We start from the raw sequence: 24736 nt of genomic DNA, 5'->3' as shown, positions 1-24736 counted from the left end.
GAGACTCATTTTGCTCCACCCCCTTCTGTCTTCCTCTCAAAGCCCCGGTTTCCTCAGTTGGCTCTCAGCTGGCATTTTCCGTCCTGAGCTCAGCCCCTCCCCACTGGGCTTAGCTGCCGAGGACGGTCTGGCCACACCGCGGTGACGGTGCTGAGCACACTGCCAGAGAACGTCAGGTGACTGACCCAGCGCCCGCCAGAAGGGGCCCGCTCCCTGTGCCGGGCCAGGGCGCTGGTGGACGTCATGAAGGAGGCGTTCCTGACCTCGCACTGGAGAGAAAGCCGCTTCTCCTGACACTGAAGCAGGCACTTGGACTGACACTGAGCCCCAGTGCTAAGCAGGCTTGGAAGGTGACAGAGACCAGAGCTTCTCACGTTTACCTGTAGATCCGACTTAAATGCAGGTTCTTTGAATTCAGCGCTTCTGGCGGGACCTGAAACCCTCTCTTTTCTCCCAGGCTCCCGGGGGCAGCGTGAGTGCTGGCCTGCCTCGAGCAGCAGGGGCCAGACCTCTGGGCTCCTTCCCTTTTCTAAATGCCAGGGTCTGGCTTTCAGTTTAATGTTCACTGCGGCCCCTCCCGGGGTTTCTTCTCCTTCCCCTCTCAGACTTCCATCTGAGTCTAGTTAACAGTTTACAGCAAAGAACTTTTTCTTTCATATTTAAGAGTTTATATCAAAGATTACAATGTGATTACCCCCGTCTTACTTAAAAAAAATCTTCTCACTGGCAATATAAAGAACCTTCTTGATCACAGCAGAATTAAAGGACATTTTTGGAAACTTAACCAATTTCAGTTAAGGATCTCCACTTCAGTTCTCTCCTGTTGTAAAAATTAAATACTTTTTGCATAATAAGTTTTCAGTCACATGAATCCGTTTCCCCAAACATTTAAGATAAAATCACTCAGGATAGAATCTCAGATAAAGCTGGGGACACTCACTCAGGGCAGTGGCAGTGGGAGAAGCCAGAAGTCATTTCTGCACATTTTTGTGTGTTTTTCTACCTGGCGTCAGTGGTGCACGTGCCTTAATTCCCCAGAGAAACCCATGAGACTGGGTGATAGTTACCACTTCGACGTAAGAATTGAGACGTTTCAGAAAGAAAGTTAGTAAGAATTGGGATCTTCCTAATTCATCCACCTTCATTACCAGCCTTTTCCCGAAACAGCTGGACTGACCCTCTGCCAGATGTTTCTGGACCTGTAGAAACAGTCCTGTTTCCGACATCGAAGGGGAGATCGTTTACCGACAAACGAGGACCCGTCACGAGACTCCCGCCTCCCGGGTGCCCCCTTACTGGCCTGCCGTAAGCGCTCATCTCAGTGCGAAGGCGGCAAGGGGGTCAATCACTTAAGGACCACGTGGAGAACCAGGGATTCCCTCTCAACAGGACAGCGTGTCAGGGCCCCGCCCTTCCTGTAAGACCCCTTCAGTTCTGCCCAAGCCGCCCACCCCCGCTTTCTCCTCACCCTCCTCCCTCCCACAGAGCAAAAGGCTTGTGCACCTAATATGTTCACAGATCTGAGTTCCTTTCTTACTGTCTATCTTTGGCATCATTGCGTTATCAAAAAGCAATACCGTGATAAAGCTTTTTTAGGTAAATGTCACCATACGTTGCTCTTAAGCCTGAAAACGTCTTGTGTTTAGCAGCTCAGATTTTTTTTTTAAAGAATCAGTATTTTGCTGAAGCAAGTTGGCTTATTAATGTACCAAACCCCAGAGGATGTCTTCATAGAATTCACGGTTAACGTGCTCAGTAACCATCAAATATAAAATGCCTTTTTTTGTTTTAGTGTTTCTCCTTTAAATTCCAATTCATCTTCTCACTTTTCAAAATAAATTTTTGGCATAAGATAGAATAACGTTCTGCCTCCTGGGTTTATTATTTGGAAATTATACAGACCTTATATCCGTGTTCATTGCCTGTAAGAATCAGATTTCTGCCTTGAGGAGAAAGGAGCACTTTCTCTCCTGGTGACCCCTGCGCTTTGCATTTCCCACGTACGGAGACGTTGACCTCTCTTTACCGACGTCACAGTGCCAGTGGCTTCCTTACACAGTGTTTTTCCAAGATTTCAGAAATCTGAAAATAACACAGAATACAATGAAAGTGTCTGGGTTTATAAGTGCCCCCCACGAAACATTTTTAACTTTACCTTCATAATAGAAAACCCAGCTTCCCTGAGACCAGGCATGTCTGCGGGTGCATGGGGAGCATGCCTGCTCGGCTTCGTGTTGTGGCTGCGGTCTGTGTATCAGGGTTTTTCCTTCTGTTCCTTCTGCATGACCTGGGAGACCGTGGTGGGCGGGCTGTTCGAATCGCTCTGCCGTGGTGGTGATGGGTGATAGTATGTTAATGCAACTATTTTCAGCTCTTGAACGAAAATGACAGAAGGCAACCAAAAGCACCACCACCTTGTTTCCGTGCCATTCTGGGATAACTCCTTAACCTGAGCATCACATTATTTTTCCTCTCCAAATGCTAATCAGTCTACAAAGCCCTTTCTCAAGTTGCTGGCAATAGCTGTCATTCACAAGAGTATCAAATGTGCCAAGCTATCCTCCCAAAGTAAAAGAACAAAAGACGTTTTGTGGTTGACGTAAAGTTCATTTGTGCGGGGAGAAGACTGCTCTGAGGACGCTGAGCGAGGCTTGAGCTTGTTCCATCGCGTGTGACGCAAGAGAATCGGGAACTGGGCGTCACAGGTGGTGGTGGGGCGGAGGGCTTGGGGGAGGCGGCGGCGTGTGTGCACCCAGAGCATCTCGTGATTGTCCGACACCAAATGACATACACGCCGACAACATCTCTTTCTCGTTTTACTTCATGACAAGGGAAATGGCATGGGTCAGCTCAGCATGACGAGGGGTATGGGAAAGGGAGGTTAAGTATATGTTGGGAGGAAAAAAATATTTCTGAAAGTCAGGAAGTTTGGTGTTGGTCCCTTTTCTTTTAATTCAACTTACAAAGAAGCCAGACAGTAATGAAACTTTCTCCCTGCAGTTTGTGTATCAAGCCTGGATTACCGACCCTAAGACAGCGCTGCGGCAAAGGCGCAGAGAGAAGAAAAGGCCTGCGAGGGCGGAGCCGCGGGGCCGGAGGAGCGGGGCCGCGGAGGGTGAGTGCGTGCGGGCGCCCCCGCTTCTGTGGCCTCGAGCACACGAGGGGAGCTTTGCAGGAAGGAGATTCTCAGCTTCTAGAGTGCGAGAGTTCTGCTGGTCCCTCCTCACCCGGGTCTGACACTCCGAATAAACTAAACATGAATTTAAGCTGAGGCACACTTCACACAGTGGGAAAAGGCAAGCAAAATGAACCCAAGGAAAGTGGGAGGAAAAGGCCATTTTTAGGTGGATTTTAAGTTGTAGGGAAGAAATGTAAGAAAGGACAGGATCGCGATGTGAAAGCTGTTCCTGGGAACACCTGGCGAGCGAGGGGAACCTTTGGAAGTTGATCAAGAACTCAGACCCTAATGGAGCATAACTGCCCACGCCATTTTCAGCATTGTGCCGACTCATTTGAAAACATATGACAGGAACACGTTTCTAAGGGGGGGAAATTCCAAATTACAGCAAAACTCACCAAAATCAAGGTCAAGATGAACCGGGGCACCAGGGAAAATACTTACATTGTATTCATCAGACTGCAGGTTAGTGGTCTGGGTATATTAAGAAATTCTAAAAATCAGTCAGAAGAAAATTCAACCCAGTGAATGAACAGATACGAAAGACAGTTCAGTATCAGAAAGCAGAAATGGCCAGAAGGGGCTTGGTCTGACTAGCATCGTGAGAAACGCCAAATACCTTGGCCTGCTGTTTTTGTCACCAGTTGGGCTGGCAAGAACCTAAACACTTGAGAACATCACTGTCTGGAGGAGTGGGGGTGTCTGCGTGCAGGTGTCCGAGTCCATCCGACTGTAGCCTGCGTCTCCCACTCAGGTCAGCCCCCCCTCTGGGCGCGCGGCTCACCTCGAGTTGGTATGTGCACGTGAGCACAAACACACGTGTCTAAGAATCTTCACCAAACGTTATTTATTACTGACACAAGTCCAGGGACATCCTGAATGCTCACTTAAAGACAGCCAAGGAAATCACGTGACCAGCATCTTGAGGAATTCTCATTAGTCGTTTAAGAAATGAGATGGGTTACTTTGAACTGACTCGGGGAAGGATTCCTGACATGTTGTTAAGTGAAAAGCACTGTGTTGCAGACTGGCATCCACAGAGTGAAACCATTTATGAAACAAAGGACACTAAAGTGCCTCAAGACAGTATTTTGCATTTTTAATGGGCGCATATAATCGTGTATCAGTGCAAGAGGAAGTCCAGGAGAATACTGAGCAAATTAATTAGAGTGCTGGCTTCTGGCAGAGGGGTGGAGAGATTGAGCTTAAGTGGTGAGTCTAAAGGGGGCCCCAGGCTGGTTACAGTTGGCTCTTTACGAGAGGCTGTCCAGGTCGAGTGCTTGTGAGATCAGAAATGGATTCAAAACAGGACAGAAAATGGAAGCACCACTTCTGAGGAGCGCTGACTGCCAAACCTTCCTCTCTTTTGACCGCTCTGCTCCCTGCTCCCTCCTGGTAGCTTTCATTTCATTTTACTTTATTGGGTTAAAAAGGCAAAGTTAAGACACAGCCAGTGTAAGAAGCCAGGCAGGAAGGAGGGGGTGTGCACTCTGGCGTGGGAACCGGCCCTCGGGCCCCAGATCCCTGCCCTCCTCTCCCACGGCGAATAGACCTGTGCTCGGGCGCCCTTTCCCTGGTTTGCTTTTCGGAAATAAGTTCATGCTGCACAGACTGCTCCTGTGCGTTCATTAGTGATGCATCATGAACATTTCTCTAATTAAGTATTTATAAAACTGTATCATCCTTTTTTAATAGCTGCAGCAATATTTTGCAGCATGGGTATGCATAATTTATCCGACTGTTCCGTCACTAATGGACATAAGGTTTGCTTCCAGACTCCTGCCGCGGTGAGCAGCGTATCACAGACACCCTCGCCCAGAAATTCCTGTGTAGTCGGACGTGGGTGTGTGTCTAAAGGCGTAGCAAAAAGTCGGGGAGAACACACACTTTCCGCAAAAGAGATTATTAAGAGTAGGATTTCTGGGCTTAAGGGTGTGCTTTTTTTTTTTTTTTCTTTAATAAACAGTCTCCCAAGAGATTGTAGAAACGCGCCCTCCCACGCGGAATTACGAGAGTGCTGCCCCCCCCCGTGGCCCCCCCAGGGCGTCGTTGTTCTTCACCATGTGTCTTTCTCAAGGACGGCAGGTGGCTTTCACTTGCATTTTCCTAAACAGTGAGACTGAACGTGTTTTATTAAACACTTCCTTGCCGTCTTCCACTTTCAAATCTAAGGTTTAAGCTCTTCTGTCGTAATTTCCTAATACCGGTCTGCTGGGCTCTTTGTCCGTATTAATTTAGAGAATGTTCACACGCTAGGGCTCATTCCCTTTTCTTACATGTTACACGTATCTGTTTTCCAACCCGCTGCTTATCTGTTGATTTAGTTTATGGTGTATGTTTTCTAAATAATACTTCATTTTTTCTGATGTGACATAGGTCTAAAGTTTTTCGCAGTTTCTGTGTTTCACCTTGCCTAAGAAAGTCTTCACCCCAAATTTTATGCAAATATTTCCTGGTAATTTTATTTACATTTTGAATTTTTTATTATTCTGTGAAGTAGAGATCTGTTTTGCTAAACCTGTTTGTTAAATGTCTCCCTTTTTCTGTTTCTATTATGTATCTTAAATTCAGATTTAACCGGGTGTCCTATATTTTCATTTGCTAGATCTGACAACCTGAGCGTTAAATAAGAGGGCGAGAAGTGTAAACTCTGTGATGTTATTTTAGGAGGTGACACACTAAAACTTACAGCATTATCCCATGATTTCCAAAATGAAAACTTGATGATACGTAACAGGAGTCAGCACACTTTTCCTGGAAAGGGTCAGGTAGTAAATATTGCCAGCTTTGCAGACCGTGGGTCCCTGTGGCCACTCAGCTCCGCCACCGTAGGATGAGGTCTGCTGGGACCGCAGGTACACAGTGGGCGTGTCTGCGTTCCAGTACGGTGTGCGTTTTATGTAACTTTCCAGTGCACACAATATTATTCTTTTTAGACTTCTTTCAGTTATTAAAAATAGGAAACCATTAAGCCCTCACCGGCAGGTGGACCACAGAAAGCCGGGAGGGCTTGGCCGGAGGGCTGCAGGTTTCCCACCCTGGTTGCAGGATTCTGATTCTGAACGGAAGAGAGTCTGAAAGCTAAGAACGCTTGCGACTTCTCCCCAGGAGCTCTTCCAAATAGGGAGAGTACCCCAGATTTAACTATAAAACTCCTTTTAGTCCAGAAAAGGGGGGTTGGTGTTAATGACCCTCAGAGGCCGTGACTCACGCGCAGGGGACGCTCTTGGCAGGTCCCGTGCAGTGGGAAGACAGAGAGGAGGAGCCGGTCAAGAAGAAGTCCGATGGTCCAGGTAACTAAAGATGCTCGGGGAGGGAGGCTGGGACGTATCCCCTTCTCCGGGCGGTTTGTGATGGAAGGCTGCCTGAAAACGGAGATTAAGTCCCGTTTTCATGCTGCGGCTCAAGAATCAGCATCCCCTGAAACCTCATCTCGAGTGCAGGTGCGAAGTGACTCGTAAACGCAGGCCTGACCTTTACATCCAAGGGTTAGAGTTGGTTTGTGAATTCTTTCATCCCAGTACCTGTGAAAGGAGGCTGGGGGTCGTCCCAGAGAAGCCATCAGAACAGAGGCAACAAAAACTCCTGGCCGTTAACTTAAAGAACATGGAACCAGAGTGAAATGAGAGGTGCCATTAGGGAAAAGAGTGGTCCTCCTCGTTTTAGGGGGGAAAACCAAACCTCAGCGAGTCCGCTTGGGACCCCACGTGGTCAGGGACAGAATCCATGTCCCCTGACCCCCTGCCCAGTCACAGGGTCCTCTGAGGTTCACAGAGTCTGCGATTGGGAGGAAGATTTATCCACCAGGGAAAAAAAAAGGGGGAAATAAAATCCTCAAAATGCCGTGAACCCGGATGCCTCTCGTCCCACAGACACAGCTCTTCCTCCCTCCGAGAGCAGGGGCTTCAGTCGGCCTCACTTACCAGCAGGCAAGAGTTCCTGGCGCCTTTGCTCTGGACACAGGTGCATCCGAGGACGCCACCTGCTGGCACAGAACGAGGCTTCTCGGAGCCCCGGTTGGCACCCCGTTTCCCGAGTGTGGCTCCCGAGTGTGGCTCCCACCCATGGGGGCCGGTGCTCCACGGCTGCCGCGAAGCTGTGTACGATGGCTGGGGCTCACGTCTTCTTTACTCTTCCGTGACCTTCACACGAATTAACTTGCTTAACCCCCTCAAAACCCTCTTCCCCATTTAACTGATAAGAAACCGAGGCAGAGAAAACTTAGCTGACGTTTCCAAACCTGCGCAGCCTCGAGGGGTGGGGCCCAAGGAGTCCAAGTCTAGTCTGCGCTCGGAGCTCCTGCTCCCTCCCCTGGCCGGCTCTCTGGTTAAAAAATAAATGAGAATAACAACCCCGATTTCCCCTGTTAGTCTGTGACCACCCACGTTGATCAGGTGCGTGCCACGTGCTCCCACGTCGTCAGGAACACCCACAGCAAAACCGTGGAATAATTAGGTTTGTCACCACAGTGTCTAAGGAAATAATGAGTATAAGAAAAAAAATAAGTGTCCTTCGGCCCCCGGGGGCAAGCTGGCCCGTGCTGTCCGTGGGCCCACAGCGCGGGAAAGGGAGCGAAGCCAGCTGCGTGGGGGTCTCAGGGCGCCTGTGGCGGGGGAAGGGCTGATCCCGCAGGCAGAGCTTCACAGTTGGCACCAGCTTGGTGTGGTCAGAAACTGAAGAGGAAGATCACTCAGCGGCTTCGCTGTGCTCTTAGCGTGTGGACTGGCCTCTTTAGCTGAGATCCCGCTGCAGTGGGCAAGCATCAGAGTCTTTCGGAACCAATAGGACTGTTTCCCAAGACAGTTATTACTTAAAAGAAGAAGGAGCACAGAGGAAAAGCGTGGAAGGACCCAGCTGCCTGGATGGGTGCGGGCGTTTCTGTCCCTGTGTCACTTCTGAGTGCAGGCTGTACTTCAGTCAAGCCTGTGTCTGCGTAGAGACCGGTTCTGCCTGATGTTGTGACCAGGGGTTAAAAATTCTACCCTGGTTTGGTCTTGAGGGCCCTTCTCTGCCTGGGCAGAAAGCCCTGCTGGCAGCCCCCTAGCCTGCGGCCCCCGCACCCCCGCCGTCACCCCCAGGGCCCCGCTCCACCGGGGACGGGGCCCGGGCAGCGTCGCCGTGCCCCCGCGGCTCCGCGGCTGAGGGCGCTGTATGCCTTTGACAGCCTGTTGCTTTTCTTCCTCCCAGATAACATCATCAAGAGGATATTTAACATTCTGAAGTTTACCTGGGTCCTGTTCCTGGCGACCGTGGACAGTTTCACAACGTGGCTCAACTCCATCTCACGGGAGCACATCGACATATCCACCGTCCTGAGGATCGAGAGGTGCATGCTGACCAGGGAGATTAAGAAGGTGACCTTGAAGCTGCCAACGTGGTTCAGTTTGCTCCTTCCCACCTTGTAGGGGTTTTGAAGGTCCTCATGCAGAACGCCAAGTAGGGTGGGACAGAACCCTCTCTCCTGACAGTCTCTGCTTTTCTGTGTGTTTCAGTGTGTTCCACACTCAGAATGAAAATAATCAGAGGCTACACACCCACTCACACACACACACATCCCACCCCCATCACCACAGCTCGCAGGTGCACAGGCTCTGTCGTGTCCATAAAGGATCGTGTTGTTGAGTCTGGGGACTTTGATCTGAAACATCCCGTAGGGAAAATCAGGATCTCCCCAGAGCTACAAAACAGAACCACATACAGTTCATAGATTGCATTTAAAAATAATAGTTCATTTCTGGAAAAGTTACTCTGATGTAGCAAAATCATCTCCATCTAAGAAGGAATTTCTTTTTTAAACTTCTTTTTCTTAATTTCTGGAGATATAACTGACACATAACATTTTATTAGCTTCAGGTGTACAACATAATAACTCAGTGTCTTTATAAATTGTGAAATGATCCCCTTAGTAAGTCCAGTTAACATCCGTCACCACGTATAGTTGCAAGTCTTTTTTCTTGTGGTGTGAACTTTTAAGATCTGCTCTTTTGTGACTTTGAATACGCAGTGCGACATAGTTAACTGTAGTCCCCACGGCGCGCTTTCCACCCCCATGACTATTTTGTAACTGGAAGTGTGTACCTTTTGCCCACCTCCACCCACGAGCAAGGAGGGATTTCTGGTTCAGCATGACCCAGTCATATCGGCACCATGAATTCAACGAGTTGACATCAGTGCCAACCCGACTAGCTTGGTGTTCGATCCCACTCAACATGTCATGCTGCCCGATGGCGTCGACACTGAGGGATGCCCGGAGGCCGCCCAGGCCAGGGCTCCCGTCAGGACTGAGCCGTCTCCCTCTCCGCAGGGCAACGTTCCCACGCGGGAGAGCGTCCACATGTACTACCAGAACCACATGATGAACCTTTCCCGGGAGTCTGGGCTGGACACCATCGACGACCGTCCGGGCGCCCCTGCAGGTGCACAGACAGCCCGCAGGATGGACAGCTTAGACTCACACGACAGTATCTCCAGGTGCGTCACGTGCCACACGTGGGGTTGCTTTTGACAGAGGAGGGAGGGGTGGACTCTTCACCGTGAGAAGCGGTGGGTGAGGTGCAGGATTTCCATCGCGGGCTGTCTCCGCGCGCACAGCCAGGCAGAGCGCTGCCCTCCCTGGACTGAGCCAGAGAGAAGCAGGAACCAGTAAAAACCACGAGAAACCGCGTGTGACTCGCAGGCACAGGACTGAGATTTCCAAGCTAGAAGCAAGTCAGATGCGCCTTCTTGTCACCAAATTCCTTTCTGTATCGAGAGCTGCCTCTTTAATGCCTTTCAAATGCCCTTCCTGTGGGGAGGGTGTAGCTCAGTGGTAGAGCGCGTGCTTAGCGTGCACGAGGTCCCAGGTTCGATCCCCAGTCCCTCCATTTAAAAAATAATAAATAAATAAATAACCAACCAGTTACCTTCCCCCAAAAAAGAAAGAGAAGAAAATTGTTTTAAAGATGTACATTTTCCTAAATGTTTCATTCATTCATTCGTTGATTCATTTGCACACCACGTCCCGGCGTCCCTGCACGCAGCCTGGGACAGCCCCGCTCTGCGTTTGCTGACTGTGGGCTGGGTCTGACACACACTGTGCTTTCCTTTGTCTGAATTTCACCACAGAAGGCTTCCGGCAGCTCTGTTAACTTAACTGAAAGTCACATCCGTGTTCAGCTGGAGTACCTTCTTCCCACATAGTAAGGAATGCAGTCACATACGTGCACAGTGTACATTCTTCAGAAAAATGTGCTGCCCCATAATGTGATGGGTAACATTTTTTCAAATGAACTTTTTGCGCTCCTTTTTGCCTTGCTTCATAGCACAGAGATTTCTAACTCACCTAAATCCCTAAGCTTGGCAAGTACGAAGGGGCTGGACGGAGTAGCCTTTCCTCATTAATTTACGACGACACTTACAGTGGTTGGTAACAGTTTTTCCGTGAACCTCTTCTGAAATGTCACAACACTAGACTTTCTCCAAAGCAGAAAAGCACGCATAACTACAAAATTTTTCCATAAAATCTGAGGGGTTTCTCAGGCCTCCTGAGTGTTGTGTGTGAGCCTGGCTTGAGAACAGTGGCTTCACAACCAACTTCTGAATCACATGAATCAGAGAGAAAATTAGAAAAGTGAACTGAAAATCATTTGCCCGTAAAATAAACATATGTGATTCCTGTCTTGGTAACTTTTAGCTGCATAACAAATGATAATGTGGCCAATGAAGGAAGTAACTAAATATTGTAAATCACAATTTTAGGAGAGAAAAGAAAAAGAAAAAACTGGCTAAAGTAAAATCAAGCTGATCCTTTTAAATCTGACCAAAGATTACAAATACAAAGCCACCCCCTTGGTCAAAAGCTGTGAGGCAGGAGAGGTGTAAGTCTATAGACTGCTTTTTAACGAAGGCTGAGAGGCGTGCTGTGCACCCTGGCGGCGCCGTGAGGGCGTCTGCCCACTGAGACTCGCCTCCTGTTACTGCGAAACTCCCCCTCTTCCCTTTCACTTTGAAAACAGCCCCGGCTTGGATGGCAGATGGGCTGTTACATGTAACCCAGGAGTCCGGGCCGTGCAGGGTCTGCGGGTTGGCGGGAGCTGGCCCAGAGTGAGCAAGATAGATGGGCCGTGGGGGTGGAGCCGTGGTTCCCTGCGGAGACAGAGCTTGGCACCTTCCTGCCGCCAACTTCCAAGAGGCCATGTGTCCACGTCTGAAAACAGAAATGTCACAGAAGCTCAGAGCTCCAGTCCCCTCATCTCACGACTGATGGAACGGGGACTTCAGAGAGGGGACGTGATCTGCCTAAAACCCGGCAGGCAGCCAGTGTCAGCTGCAGGCATGTCCAGTGTGTCTCCAGGTCGCATTGTGGTCACCTGCTCACTTCACCCAGGACACGTGGACGTTGAAAGGAGCGAGGGTCGGGGGGAGGGTACAGCTCAGTGGTCAAGCACATGCTTAGCGTGCACAAGGTCCTGGGTTCTGTCCCCAGCACCTCCATCACATAAATACATCATATAAAGACATAAACAGATAAACCTAATTACCTCCCCGTCCCCCAAAAATAAATAAATAATTTTTTAATAAAGGAAGAATGAGGGTCATTTTGACCCCCAGACATCACTCCATCATCCTGAGTGGTTCCCACATCTGCCTCACAGTCACTGTGGCGTCTGACTGTGCGCCAGGCACACAGTAGGTCCCCTCGTGGGGTCACTTGAGGGTGACGTTCATCCAGGGAGTCAGCTGTTCAGCATCACAAGGGCTCGTCCCCTGGGTCGGCTGGGCCTCTTGTGCCCAGGCTGGAAGGGAGCGTCCCAGGCGCCTCCGTCCCGGCTTTGCAGTGCGTGCCCCTGTCTGGGGTTGAGCTCTACATGTGCACTGAAATCACGCCTCAGCTCTGTTGGCTGCGGTTCCGAGAGTTGGGTCACCCAGTGCAGCTCAGTCTTGAATCTACCATCCCTCGCCCCCTGAAGGTTGGGTGACAGGAACTGAGCATTTTAGCCAGTGGGATCGCACCCTAGTGACCTCCGCCAACACCTAAAACATGGCCCAGAAGACCGGGCTTCCTTAGGCTCCCCGAAAAGCTAACAGACAAAGTGGCCACGCCCCCCAGGCTTCCCCTGCGGGTGCCCCGTGCTGTTCCACTCCTGGTCCTTCTGATGCTGGTTTATAGCCAGTCGTGTGTCAAACCAGCATCTCTTCCACAGGCGTCTAGTTTGGCTTGATCGAGTGTCCCTCGCAGAACGGGGTGGGAATCATCCTGCTGTGGTCAGTCCTGAGCTGCCGCGTTCCTCCTGGAGACTGTGTTTAAAAAATGACGTTGATACAAACTCCACATAAGCAGACACTTCTGTGTCAGCAGTTCGGCTCCAGATTGCTCTCCGTGGACCGAGGACTGGGGTCTCTTCATAGAACAGACGTCCTTTCCTTGGGGAAAACGCTCAGTTGCAAAGCTCTGAAGCTATGACTTCTGCTCTGTGGGAGACATGTTGGGGCGTGCCGTAGTTCTGTGTCCCTGTCCCACCAGAGAGTGGCACTTCCTCACGTAGCACCAGCCAGCGTGTGGGTGGACGCCGGGGCTGCGTGGTCTAGCGTCCTGCCGGGCAGGCCCCGTGCTGTCCTGAGCCCCACCCCGTCCCCGGCGTTGGTGGCACGTGGTCTGCTGCATGGTGGCCCGTGCATCACAGGCGTCCCACTGCTGTTGTAACTCTGTGTCTCTAACTGTTTGCGCTGCTAGCTGCTACACTGAAGCAACCATGCTGCTCTCGAGGCAGTCCACCCTTGACGATTTAGACGGACCAGAAACTGTGCCTAAAACGAGTGAGCGCGCCCGACCCGGGCTCCGCAAAATGCTCAGCATGGACGTGTCCTCCTCGTCTGCTGACAGCACCAGCTTAGCCTCCAGGTGCTTCCCCTGTGGTGCATGCCTCCTCCGTCACTGTCTCTTCTCCCCGCGCGTCTCTGCACGTGGAAGTTCTTGTGATGTGTGGGGTTTTTGTGTTTCTTAAGGATTTGCATGCCCACCCAGAGCATAACCGCCGCCCTGCCTGGGACAAAGCAGGTCGTTCCCAGCGCAGCGTTCTGTCACACTAACTGCTCTTCCATTTTTGTCTGTTAGGAGTTTCCTAAAAATCCCCACTGTACACATTGCCCATCACTTTGTAAGTATTCTGCACTTCCTGTTTCCAAAGAGCCAAGCGTGTTTCCTCCTTGACTGAGAGCTCAAGTAGGCGGTCCTCACGGGGAGAAGCGTGTCAGGAAGGACAGGACACTTTTTCTCATGATTTCATCCAAAGACACCGCTGTAGGAAGAAATCCAAAAATCTGGTGTGTGTAGTTGTGTTTAGTGGATAGGGAAGAAATCTGTCCACGTGTTATACGTGTAAACGGCATAGAAACCAGAATATATTTTACCACCTGAAAAAATACTCATTATGCAGTAGAATGCGTCACCTTTGTAGACTGTAACCCGCTGGGTCCAAACAGATTACTTTGGGCCTAGTTTTCTCTTCAAATCCTACCAGAAAACAGAAATCATTCAGAAACAAAATTATTTGCGTGAAATCCAAACGCTCTCTTTTTTGAATTGCCTCTGAAAGCGTGAGTGGCCGGGTGCCAATCCTGACACCGACCGGCTCGCCCAAGTAGCCCAACCCAAAACTGACGTCCGTTTTGGCGAATCGGGGGTGCTGGCTCCTGGCCGCTGGGAGCTGCGCACCTCAGTCCAGAGCTGCTGGCGCCCCTGGCATTGCTGAGAACGCCGTGGCCGTGTGAGGCGTCCCGGCGGGCATGTGCTACGCCATCCCACTGGGTTGATTCCCGGAGGTACCAGGATTTGTTGACTCCCTTCAGGGCCAGACCACATCCAAAACCATAGGCAGCATGGCTGTCGTCGGTGTCATCCAGCTGCATGTTAGACCTGGTGGGGGCTGGCTCCAGCGGCCTGACAGCTCGCTGGGGCGGTCAGTCAATCTCTGGCTTCCTCGGAGGCCATGTCTCGGAGGTAAGTCTTAGCCAGGGGCCGGTTTGGCTTGGTGTTCCAAGAGCCTTCTACGTGATGTGCACGCGTTGGGCCAAAGCCCTGGGGGTCCTGAACACCCCCGAGTTAGGACCAAGAGCTCGTACACATCTGGTTCCTCACTCTCAGGCTCCGCCAAGCACATTCACTCACTCACTCATTCACTCACATGTCTACACGGTGTCCATGGCAAGAGAAACAGGTACAGTATGTGCATTCGGGGATCTCCGTGTTCTCAGCTGGGAGCCTTGATGTGATTTGAAACCTCCCACCGGGGTTTGGCTCGGTTCTCGGCCGAGGGCACAGTCAGCGTCAGGTTTTGCTGCTGCTGTCTCTGCAGACCAGACGGATTATCCTGAAGGAACAAAGCAGATGGAATTGGGGGGGGGGTGCTTTCACCCCCTCACCTGCCTGGGCGTGCGGGTGTGGGTGTGCTGGGGGCATCTCAAGCCCCCCTCGAGGGGCGCAGGGATGCTGAGACCGGGCGGGGCCCGCCCCTCTCTCCCGACAGCGAGCCCACCCAGTGCACCACGCTGTACTCGCGCCAGGGGACCACAGAGACCATTGAGGAGGAGGAGGCCGAGCAGGCCGAGGAGGCCGAGGGGGCCCAGGACGCCGAGTCGCTCCAGGACCCCACGGAGGACGGCGACGTGGAGGCCCCGCCATCCTACAGCAAGGCGGTCAGCTTCGAGCACCTGTCCTTTGACTCCCGGGACGACTCGGCCGGCCAGACCCACATGGCGGTCAGCCCTGACGACAGCCGCTCAGACAGGCTGGAGGCCAGCGTCCTGCCGCCCCTGACCCACGAGCTGACGGCCAGCGAGCTGCTGCTGAGCAAGTAAGAACCCGCGGCCGCTTCCTGGGTGTCAGCTGTGCTGCTGGGTGCAGAGGCCGCGTGCCCAGCGGCCACCAGACGTCCCGAGCAAACGTGCCGTTCCCAGTGGTAGTTGTACGGGGAGCGCGCACCGCCTCGGTGCCCCGCCTGCCGGGTGACGGGCTCACGGCTCCGTGTGCCACGTGATCTGAGGGTGACTCCACCAGACAGCTGGGCTCGTCGCAAGCCGGGAGGGACGGGGGGGGGGGGTCACGCGGAACGGAAATGGGTACTTTAGAGAAACCAAGACCAAGTTACTACCACTTCTTTTAACTCACGTGTAGTCAGCTCACAACGTTGTGCTGACTTCTGGGGCACAGCCTCGTGACTCAGTTGCACGTGTTGTATCCGTTCCTTTTCATGTTCTGTTTCATCACAGGTGTTACAAGGTGCTGACTAGAGCAGAACCTTGTGGTTTATCTATTTTACATGCAGCAGTTAGCAAGTCCCGAGCTCCCAGTTTACCCCTCCCCCCCTTTCCAGCCCCCGCTAACCGCAGGCTTGTTTTCTAAACCTGTGGAACGTGCACGACTCGGCGTGCCGCCCTTGCGCGGGGCCGCCCCGGCTTCAGCGCCCGGGCCGCGGGGCGGGCGCTGATGTGGCGGTTCCGGCAGGATGTTCCACGACGACGAGCTGGAGGAGTCGGAGCGCTTCTACGTGGGGCAGCCACGCTTCCTGCTGCTCTTCTACGCCATGTACAACACGCTGGTGGCACGCTCTGAGACGGTGTGCTACTTCGTCATCGTGCTCAACCACATGGTCTCGGCCTCCATGATCACGCTGGTGCTGCCCGTGCTCATCTTCCTCTGGGCCATGCTGTCCGTGCCGCGGCCCAGCAAGCGCTTCTGGATGACGGCCATCGTCTACACCGAGGTGCGCTGGGCGGGGCCCCTGCCTGACCCCAGACGGCCACGGGGCAGGCGTTGGGGGGTGCGTGGTCACACTGGCAGGCGTCGGGGCCGGCAGCTTCCGGCTCTGTTCACGTTTCACACCCGGGTGTTACTCCGTCTCACAGGGGTGGAAACAGCCGGGTGAGACTGACTCGCGGGCCCAGAGTTACCCGCCTGGCTGGTACGTGTTCAGGGAGTGGACGCTGGATCAGTCAACACATAAGCCCTTTGAACGTAGTTAGATGCAATGTGCGTATTTCCCGTTTTTTAATCAAAAGCCACTCTCCACACATCAACACATGAACTCATAGAAACACCCAGTTAAAAACGGGAATGACAGAAAGGGTGAACTGTCGCCCCATTTCCATCACACATGAGGGATGAGAGACACTCGGCCCAAGTGTCCAAGCTGGCTTCTCTCCCGCCTAGCAGCTCACAGCCCCGCGGCACCCTGACCCCAGGAGTCACAGGGAGACGGTCGCCGACCGTCTCCCCCGGCCGCACGGTTCCTCGTGCTCCTGGGTTTGGGCCCATTGCCTGACCTGGTTCCTAAGGGAAGGTTTCACTGACAGGTACTGTAATTGCTCCTTCAAGGCTAAGACGCACGACTGATGTCCAGTTCAAGTCTAGAAAGTTCGTGGGTTTGTAAGTAATCCAACAGTAGAGTTAAAACAATGTTACATATTAAGTCACCCCATAAAGAATTCATTTTAAAGTATCAACATCCTTTATCTTATTTCCATAGCACAAACAAAAGATGTGAAGCCAAATGTATATGCATCTGTGACTTCAGTTAGCCTGTCCGTTACAACGTTGCCCAAATGATGCCTCTTAAATGTTACTTCTGTTCCATGACTTGGTGGCCCAGGACACAGCTGGCTCCCTATTTGGGGCACAGGTGTACCCCCCGACTCCTCTGCACAGGGGAGTTTTGTGCCCAGGAGTGAAGCAGGAGCAGGTACTAGGAATGTGGAGAAGGAAGACAGAGCCACTGATAACACAGCCTTCGTCTTAAAGCCTTCCCGGCGAGTGCGAGTAGGGCAGTTGGTTTCCTCTGCCACCCGGAGGCAGGCAGAGGCGGGAAATGAGGTGAGGTTAATTCCTGCAGCCCGGCCGTGGAGCAGCGACCCAGAGCTATGCCAGGCAGGAGGGTTCAAGGGGAGGTTGAAAAGAAAAGGCCGTTCCTGCTTCTCAGTGGTCGCGCACAACTGCGGCAAGCGGATGGACGTAAACACAGAATTGCCTCCTGTTCAGAACTGCCCTGCGCTGGAGACGCACACGAGTTAGCAGGTGCCCAGCCTCACGCAGCCTGGGAGGTGGAGACAGGCCACCTTGGCAGCTTGTCCGCAGAAGTGAGCTCAGAAGGGAGGGTGATGGGAGGAGAATGAGGGCAGCGAAGGACGAAAATTAAAGGGAGTCCAGTCATTGCAGAGAGAGCCTGGCATGTGCCCGGACTGACGGGGCTGTGCCTGCTGGGAAGAGGCTGAGCCGGAGTCGGGCAGAGGCCCTCAGGACTGACAGTCCACTGGGCTTGCTTACGCTCAGCACTCGGTCCCTCGGGTGGAAGGAGGCGAATGGGACAGGCTCCATCAGTGTGTGTTTCAGCAAGCTTTTATACGTGATGCAAGCGGAGGCCTAGAGACCAGCTGGGAGGCTATTTTTACTTTCTGGGTGAGAAACGAGTCTGGGCCGATGGAACCACAGCGGAGCTGACATGAGTGGGCAAAGGAGCAGTTTTAGGAATGGAAGCTGGCGGGGGGGTGTGAGGGGGAAGCGCAGGTGGACACACTCCAGGCTTCTGCTGCAATCCTCGGGATTCGGGGACACGGGGATGCTGTCACCAAGACGAGGCTCTCAGGGCTGCTCTTTGCAGAAGCTTGACTGTGGGAAGAAGGGAGAGAGGAGAGCTAAAGGGAGAGGACTTTGTGAAATACTTCTTATTGGTGAATTGTGTGTGACGCAATTAACCGCTGATGGCATAGACGGTGGATGTGGTTTCCAATGAAACCGTCAGCTGTCCCGTCTCGGCGCACGTCTGCACAGCGTTCACACCCTGAGCTAGTTGCCAGTACGACTGGCAAGTTTTTGTTTCGCTTACTCTTATTCATTCTTGAAGAGAGCTTCCCATGAGCAATCAAAGGGTGAGAAGAAAGATCAGAATAAAGTGACAGTTGTGTGCGTGAAGCCTGAGTGCTCCCCAAGGCTGCACGTGACAGCGCTGTGTACACTGTAAAGGTCTTCCTGTTCGCGTTTGTCCGACATGGCTTATCTAATAGCCGAATGAGTCCAGAAATATTTAATTGAATCAGTAAAATTAGCCAACGCCTCCACACAACGGCAGAAGCCATCTGAGCCGGGGCAGGAGTGCCCTGACAGGCCTGGCGGGTCCGCCATGGAACGCACTTGCTCTGAAGCCAGTGCCCGTGACAGTGAGGACGTGTCACGCTGCACATCGTCAACACGGGGAAATCTTCTTCTTAAATTTTTGTATCACTGTTTCCCATATAGAACTATCCTCGTTTTTCAAACCAAACAACTTTTTATTGAAGTGCAGTTGATTTACAATGTTAGTTTCTGGGGTACAGCGTAGTGATTCAGTGATACATACATATATTCTTTTTCATGTTCTTTTTTATGATGTTTATCACAAGATACTGAGTGCAGTTCCCTGTGCTGAACAGTAGGTCCTTGTTGTCTATCTGTTTTATATGCAGCAGGTTGTATCTGCTGATCTCAAATTCCCATTTCACCCCTCCCCACCTCCTTCCCCCCTGGAAACCATCAGTTTCTTTTCTGTGTCTGTGAGTCTGTTTCTGTTTTGTAAAGAAGTTCATTGGTATCATTTTTTAGATTCCACATACAAGTGATACATACGATATTTGTGTTTCTCTGTCTGACTTACTTCACTGAGTATGATCAACTCTAGGTCCGTCCATGCTGCTGCAAATTAGAACTATTCTTTCTTAAAAAACACCTTCGTTGTGGTGTAATTCCCACTCAGTAAGCTGCATGTGTTTCAGAGGTACAGTGGGATGCATCTTGATAGATGCTGACGCCCGGGAAACTGCCACCACGATGAAGGAGCTAACGCTTCTGTGAACTTCCTGTCATCTGTGTAGGTGGCGATCGTGGTCAAGTATTTCTTCCAGTTTGGGTTCTTTCCCTGGAACAAGAACGTGGAGCTGAACAAAGACAAGCCGTACCACCCGCCGAACATCATCGGGGTGGAGAAGAAGGAGGGCTACGTCCTCTACGACCTCATCCAGCTGCTGGCGCTCTTCTTCCATCGCTCTATCCTGAAGGTGCCGCGCGGGGGGGTGCAGCCCTGACGAGTTCCCGGGAACCGCGCTGGGCGGAGGAGCCCGTGGGTGGGGCCTGCGTGGGGCCCGTCGCTTCCAGCGGTGGAGTTTGTAGTGAATCAGGGAGAAGGTTTCCCCTTCTCCACCCTGGGTTGAGCCCTCGCTCATCAGTTCACATTTGCGGGAACGGCCTGAGGAGGTGGAGTCCCTTGCGCCCGATGCGCTGAGTTCTCCCCGAGCCTGAGGCAGAGTGTCGGAGCGTACGGCGTGGGGTGGGTCCCCTCGCTGGTCCCTCCGTCCCGACCTCCACCCAGCTCCTGGCAGCACTGCTTCCTTTGTAGTTTCTTGTCCTGAAATCCCCAGCTTTCGGGAGAGACCACAGGCGCGATGGTCCCGTGAAGCCAGGGCTGTGCTTCCTGAGAGCCGAGGGCCGACAGCGCTGTCTCTCGCGTTGCTCTGGGGGGACGCGGGATGAGCATCTCGGGTCCAGGAACTCGTCACCCTCCCAGCAGCGACGGGGCTTTTGTTTCTTCCCATACACTGAGTTACAAGCTAAACCCGAAACGCGCCTCTCAGCTCTAAAACTGAGATGTGGTCGCCTCGCGCACGTGTCTGTCGTGATATCTTCCATTCCTGCTCTTGTTTAATTAACCTGTCTCCTTGTGTAAGATATTTTATTCTGTTAACACCTTTGCTGTGATGTGTAAGCCACACACATTCCAGATGTTCACTCTGATGAATTTTGATGGATGTCCCATCACCCGTGAAGCCACCACCGCAGTCCAGACGGCTAACATTTCCGTCCCTCCCCAAGAGGAGCAGTTTTCAGATTCCCGGTTTATCCTGTCCCATCCTCTTTACCCCCGGTTACCTACATCTGTGTGTAACTGACAGAGGAGACTGTCAGGTATTCAAAGGGCAGATCGTGGTCGTTTGATACACATGTAACTGTGAAAGGGCTCCCCCAACGCCCACCTCACTTACGTCTTTTTTCTTGGAGAGAACATTTAAGCCGTGCTCTCCTGGCAAATTTCCACTGACAATGCAGTGTTGTCAGCTCTGGTCACCCCGTCTTTCACATGGTTTCCTCACCTGGGCAGACGCTGCTGATCCCGAGCGGGGCGGCATTCCAGCTACTGCCCTGGAGCAGCGCTCTGAGCCGCCCCTCCCCTGCCTTCCCAGTGCCACGGCCTGTGGGATGAGGACGACGTGGCCGACGGTGGCTCGGACAAGGAGGACTCGGGTGACGAGCTGTCCCTCAGCCACGGCAGAAGGGCCTCCTCTGACTCTCTCAAGTCCATCAACCTGGCCGCGTCCGTGGAGTCGGTGCACGTGACCTTCCCCGAGCAGCCGGCGGCCGTCAGGAGGAAGCGCTCCAGCTGCTCCCAGACGTCCCAGGGGTCCAGCTTTTCCTCGACTAAGTCCAAGAGAGGTATCTGTCCTGTGGTGACCTTAGGCTGCGGGAACCTGGCTTGAGTCATTTTCCTGGGGCCCCGGGGTCTGGGGCAGGGGAGTGTGTTGGGTGCCGTCGAGGAGACGGATACTGCCATGGGGAAGGAAAGTGCTTTGCGGTCAGACAGCCCCGAGCTGAGGCCCTGGCCCTGGTGCGTCTGCACGGTTCAGAGTGTCTGATTCTTCTGCAGGACGAGGGTTTCAGGTGCTTGTGACAGGTGGTCAGCAGGTCACCTAACCGGTATTGGGCACATGTTTGTCTTTAAACATATTCAGAGATTCTGCTGGGTGTGTCCAGGGTGCTGTAAACCACTATTTATTTTGAAAACATTGATTTAATCAATGGGGCTTTAGCTAGACCACCTAGATTTCCTAAGCCAGTTGCTAATTTCTTAATGCACAGCCAGTGTGTGTGCGCTACAGGTGTCCCCTGGGTAACTGCTCTCATGTCTGGCGTGGTCCTGTCTGAAGCTTCCTAGACGCTCACAAAGACACTTTTCAGGCGGACCCTGAGGTCACGTCGTATTTGTGTAACAGTTAAAGGAACCTGGATGTGAAAAACGGCAGGGGTCCTGGACCCAATCTGGAAAACCCACAACAAAAGCCTGGGGCCCCATTTAGCATAAAACCTATTCTCCAGTCGACTCTTTCCTGAGACAGAGACCTCGCACCTCGACAGCCCAGGAGGGAGCCAGAGCGGGTGTGAGAACCCACAGACGCCTGTTACCGCCCGCAGACGTGAGGCGGCAGGTTCCAAGTTCTCCGTCTGCGGTCACGGGCCCGCCCGTCTCACCCTCTGGCCAGCTGCACCCATCCCTCCGCCGTGGGGGCTGCCGGGGTTCTGCGACGTTCCCGTGGACAGACCCGTAACCCCCAGTGCCTCCTGGCTTGTCTTCCTCCCAGGCAGCACCAGCACCCGGAACAGCAGCCAGAAGGGAAGCAGTGTGCTGAGCATCAAGCAGAAAAGCAAGAGGGAGCTGTACGTGGAAGAGCTCCAGGAACAGCTCATCCGAGCGCGAGCCTTCGCTATCAAGAAGTGAGTGCACGGTGTGGCCGCGCTTCGCTGGGTGGGGGCCAGGGTCAGGCCCTGCCAGGGCAAAGGGCGAGAGCGCCTCCCCCGCACGGAGGGTGTCTGCTTCGGGCAGAGAGAGACGGCCCGTCGTGGTACTGTTTTTTGAAAAACCCTTTTCCAACAAGGATGATTCGTGTTTATGTCCATGGCGTTTGTAAAACATACTTTTTCTATTTGGAAAAAGGACTCACGGTCTGTGTTTCCAGGCGGTATCATGGAAGAGTCATACCAGACAGAGAGGCATGTGAGGCCCAAGCCGGAAGGCTCTCAGAGATACACTGTCACCCCAAGGAGGGAGGCCGAGGTGCGCCTCGGGGAGGGGCTTATCAGACATCACGGCCCATCTCCGGCCAAGGGCTCAGGTCCCCCCAGGTGTCAGGGACACAGACAGGCAGCAGACGTGGCCCTGGGTCTGGGCTCTGAGACTGAGGGCCGTCCCCACCTGACCGTGGCCTTGAACTGAAGGCAGAATCCAGGCACAGTGGGGTTAGGGCGGAGGCCGGATGGCCAGGCCGGGAGCAAGGGAGCACTGGACGGAGCAAGGTGAGCCCCAAAGGGGCCCAGGGCCGGACGGGGGTGGGCGGGGCTGCCCAGTGTGCACTGGGACTCGGACACCGGCCGGCGCCCCTTCAACTGTCACCGCAGCCCTGGGCCTCAGGTCTCCTCATCACCACCTTTTACGGACGAGGAAACGAACGTGCAGAGAGAGCAGGGCCGAGGTCTCGCAGGTGGAGAGTAACTGAATCGGGTGACGAGCTGGCTCGTCACCTCCAGGGCTTCCCACCCTCCCTTATGCTTTGAGCAGGAGGAGAGGTCTGTGGTCCCGCCGGCCACTGCCTGGCGCACAGCCTGTGTTGGAGCGGAGCACCCCCTGCCCCTGGCGGGGCTGTGGGCGGCGGGGCCGGGCTGGGGGAGGAGAGCTCCGGTGGCTCCTGTGTCCGGACCCCCGAGCAGGCGCGTGTGTCTCGCAGGGCCCTGCAGGTGTACGTGCCCATCAGGCAGTTCTTCTACGACCTCATCCACCCTGACTACAGCGCCGTGACCGACGTCTACGTGCTCATGTTCCTGGCCGACACCGTGGACTTCATCATCATCGTCTTCGGCTTCTGGGCCTTTGGGGTAGGTGGGGCAGAGGCCGCCACACACCAGGGCCGAGGCACAGGGGACCTGCAAGGGGCCTGGCCTGACCCCCTCGTCTCCCCCAGAAACACTCAGCCGCCGCCGACATCACGTCCTCGCTGTCAGAGGACCAGGTCCCGGGGCCGTTCCTGGTCATGGTGCTCATCCAGTTCGGGACCATGGTGGTGGACCGCGCGCTGTACCTGCGGAAGACGGTGCTGGGCAAGGTCGTGTTCCAGGTCATCCTGGTGTTCGGGATTCACTTCTGGATGTTCTTCATCCTGCCGGGCGTGACCGAGAGGTGAGGCCTTTGGGAGCCAGCGCCCTGGGGCTGGGAAGGCAGGGCCACCGGCTGGAATGTCAGCCGTGGGATGCTACAAAATCCTGAAGAATTAAGCTGATAAGAGGCTTTTTCTGTGGGCATCACTCCATTTTGCCCACAAACCCCCAGTGGCCGCCTGCGGTCCATACAGCTGTTCATGGCAGGTGTCGTGGCAGACGTGGAGGCGGGCGGCTCTGGTCCCCGGGGATGAAACATGCAGAGACCAGGCAGAAGGACATCCCCCAGCGCGGGGCCACTGCAGCGGCCCTGAGCACGGTCAGCGCGGTGACTTCGGGGTCTGTCGCTGAGCTGGCGCTTGTTCCAGGTTGACCTGCTGCGGCATCGCGGGAGGGGAATTTTTCTTTAAATAAGTAAAACATGGGTTGGTCCTTTTACAAGGAGTAGAAGGCACCATGGCTTTAAGGCTTTGATGTAATTTTGGTGGATCTGGATGAATTCTTCCCCACGTGGTCCTCATCCTAAGGGCCTGGAAAGTCAAGGGACGTTTCCCAGGAGAGAGAACGGAGTGTCCTTTCCTGGTGTCCTTCCAGCGCGGACAGTTCCCAGAGAGACGAGGCTGTGCAGAGCCGGCGCGGGCTCCCTGTGGTGTGTCCTGGACACCTTGCAGATGCCGTTCCATTCATTCACTGGGTCCTGAAGGACCAAAGCTGGGTTTCTCTGCAGGGGGGACCTTCCTAAGAAACATTTGGGGGTCTCTGCCTCTGACGCCCACATGGAGGGCCCACATGCACGCCTTCCTGGCTTGATCTTAGATCTTGAGACTCAAGAATAGCTGTTTTCAGTTTTAAAATAGTATGTTTCCATCTTATAACAAAATTGAAAGTAAGACAAATCCAAAAGGCAACATTAAGAGTCATACACAGTTTGTGGAAGAAACGTCAGGTGTTGCTCTTAACTCTCAGCACAAGGCAGGCTGTACCCAGGCCTTCCTGAGTCAGAGGGCTTGGCTTTTATTGTACTTCTAATTTGTACCCAACTGACCACATGTAAGACTCACAGAATGTTGCATTTTTCCACAGTTAAAAATGACCTTACAGTTCATCATTCTTTGAGAATGTGTTCTGGGTTTTTTCTAGTATGAAATTTAGTTCCACTAAGTTTTTGCACAGACTTACAGTAGCGTTCATGAGCTGTACGACGCAACCTGCCTTCTGGATGTCTAGCAAAAAAAAATGGGGGTTCACTTCTCAGAATTCTTTCTTCTGCATCTTCCAAGCTGTGGGTCATTTCAAGTAAAAAACGTGTTTTGAGTTTTTCCTTTGTTGAGCTTTGAGTCGGACCATGGTACCAGCAAATCCACTTAACAGTAACTTACTGTGACGGTGGCCTGAACAACTGAATGACGCTGTAACAAATTGGGGGCACATTCATAGGGATTTGTTATAATCGTAAGATTTTTGTGACCCCACCTTTTGCCTTTGAAGAGATCCACCACGCAGAGAGGCTTCATGGAGTTGACTTCAAGTGCCAGAGGGGCAATCAGGCTTTTTTTTTACCCTAAATTAATGTCCTTTTG

The 24736-nt window shown here is 53.0% G+C and overlaps 1 protein-coding gene across 7 annotated transcripts in view; it reads left to right on the top strand.

The window, feature by feature from the left end:
• The window catches only part of PIEZO2 (piezo type mechanosensitive ion channel component 2), a 281019-nt gene that overhangs the window by 239870 nt on the left and 16413 nt on the right, over positions 1 to 24736 (top strand). For 5 of the 7 annotated variants that reach the window (XM_031439202.2, XM_031439203.2, XM_031439201.2 and 2 more), the window contains 12 exons: positions 3001 to 3115; positions 6412 to 6471; positions 8366 to 8532; positions 9483 to 9649; positions 12891 to 13058; positions 14683 to 15009; positions 15660 to 15918; positions 19055 to 19237; positions 20417 to 20666; positions 21590 to 21722; positions 22730 to 22877; positions 22964 to 23178. In XM_031439202.2, coding sequence (XP_031295062.2) covers positions 3001 to 3115; positions 6412 to 6471; positions 8366 to 8532; positions 9483 to 9649; positions 12891 to 13058; positions 14683 to 15009; positions 15660 to 15918; positions 19055 to 19237; positions 20417 to 20666; positions 21590 to 21722; positions 22730 to 22877; positions 22964 to 23178 — 2192 coding nt within the window. The remainder of the gene's footprint in view (positions 1 to 3000; positions 3116 to 6411; positions 6472 to 8365; positions 8533 to 9482; positions 9650 to 12890; positions 13059 to 14682; positions 15010 to 15659; positions 15919 to 19054; positions 19238 to 20416; positions 20667 to 21589; positions 21723 to 22729; positions 22878 to 22963; positions 23179 to 24736) is intronic. The other 2 variants (XM_031439204.2, XM_064481624.1) reach the window with 1 other exon arrangement.

This window comes from Camelus dromedarius, chromosome 32 (assembly GCF_036321535.1).
Source record: "Camelus dromedarius isolate mCamDro1 chromosome 32, mCamDro1.pat, whole genome shotgun sequence".
Classification (NCBI taxonomy): Eukaryota; Metazoa; Chordata; class Mammalia; order Artiodactyla; family Camelidae; genus Camelus; species Camelus dromedarius.
The sequence above is the reverse complement of the archived record's forward strand: the minus strand, read 5'-3'. Positions and strand labels throughout refer to the sequence as shown.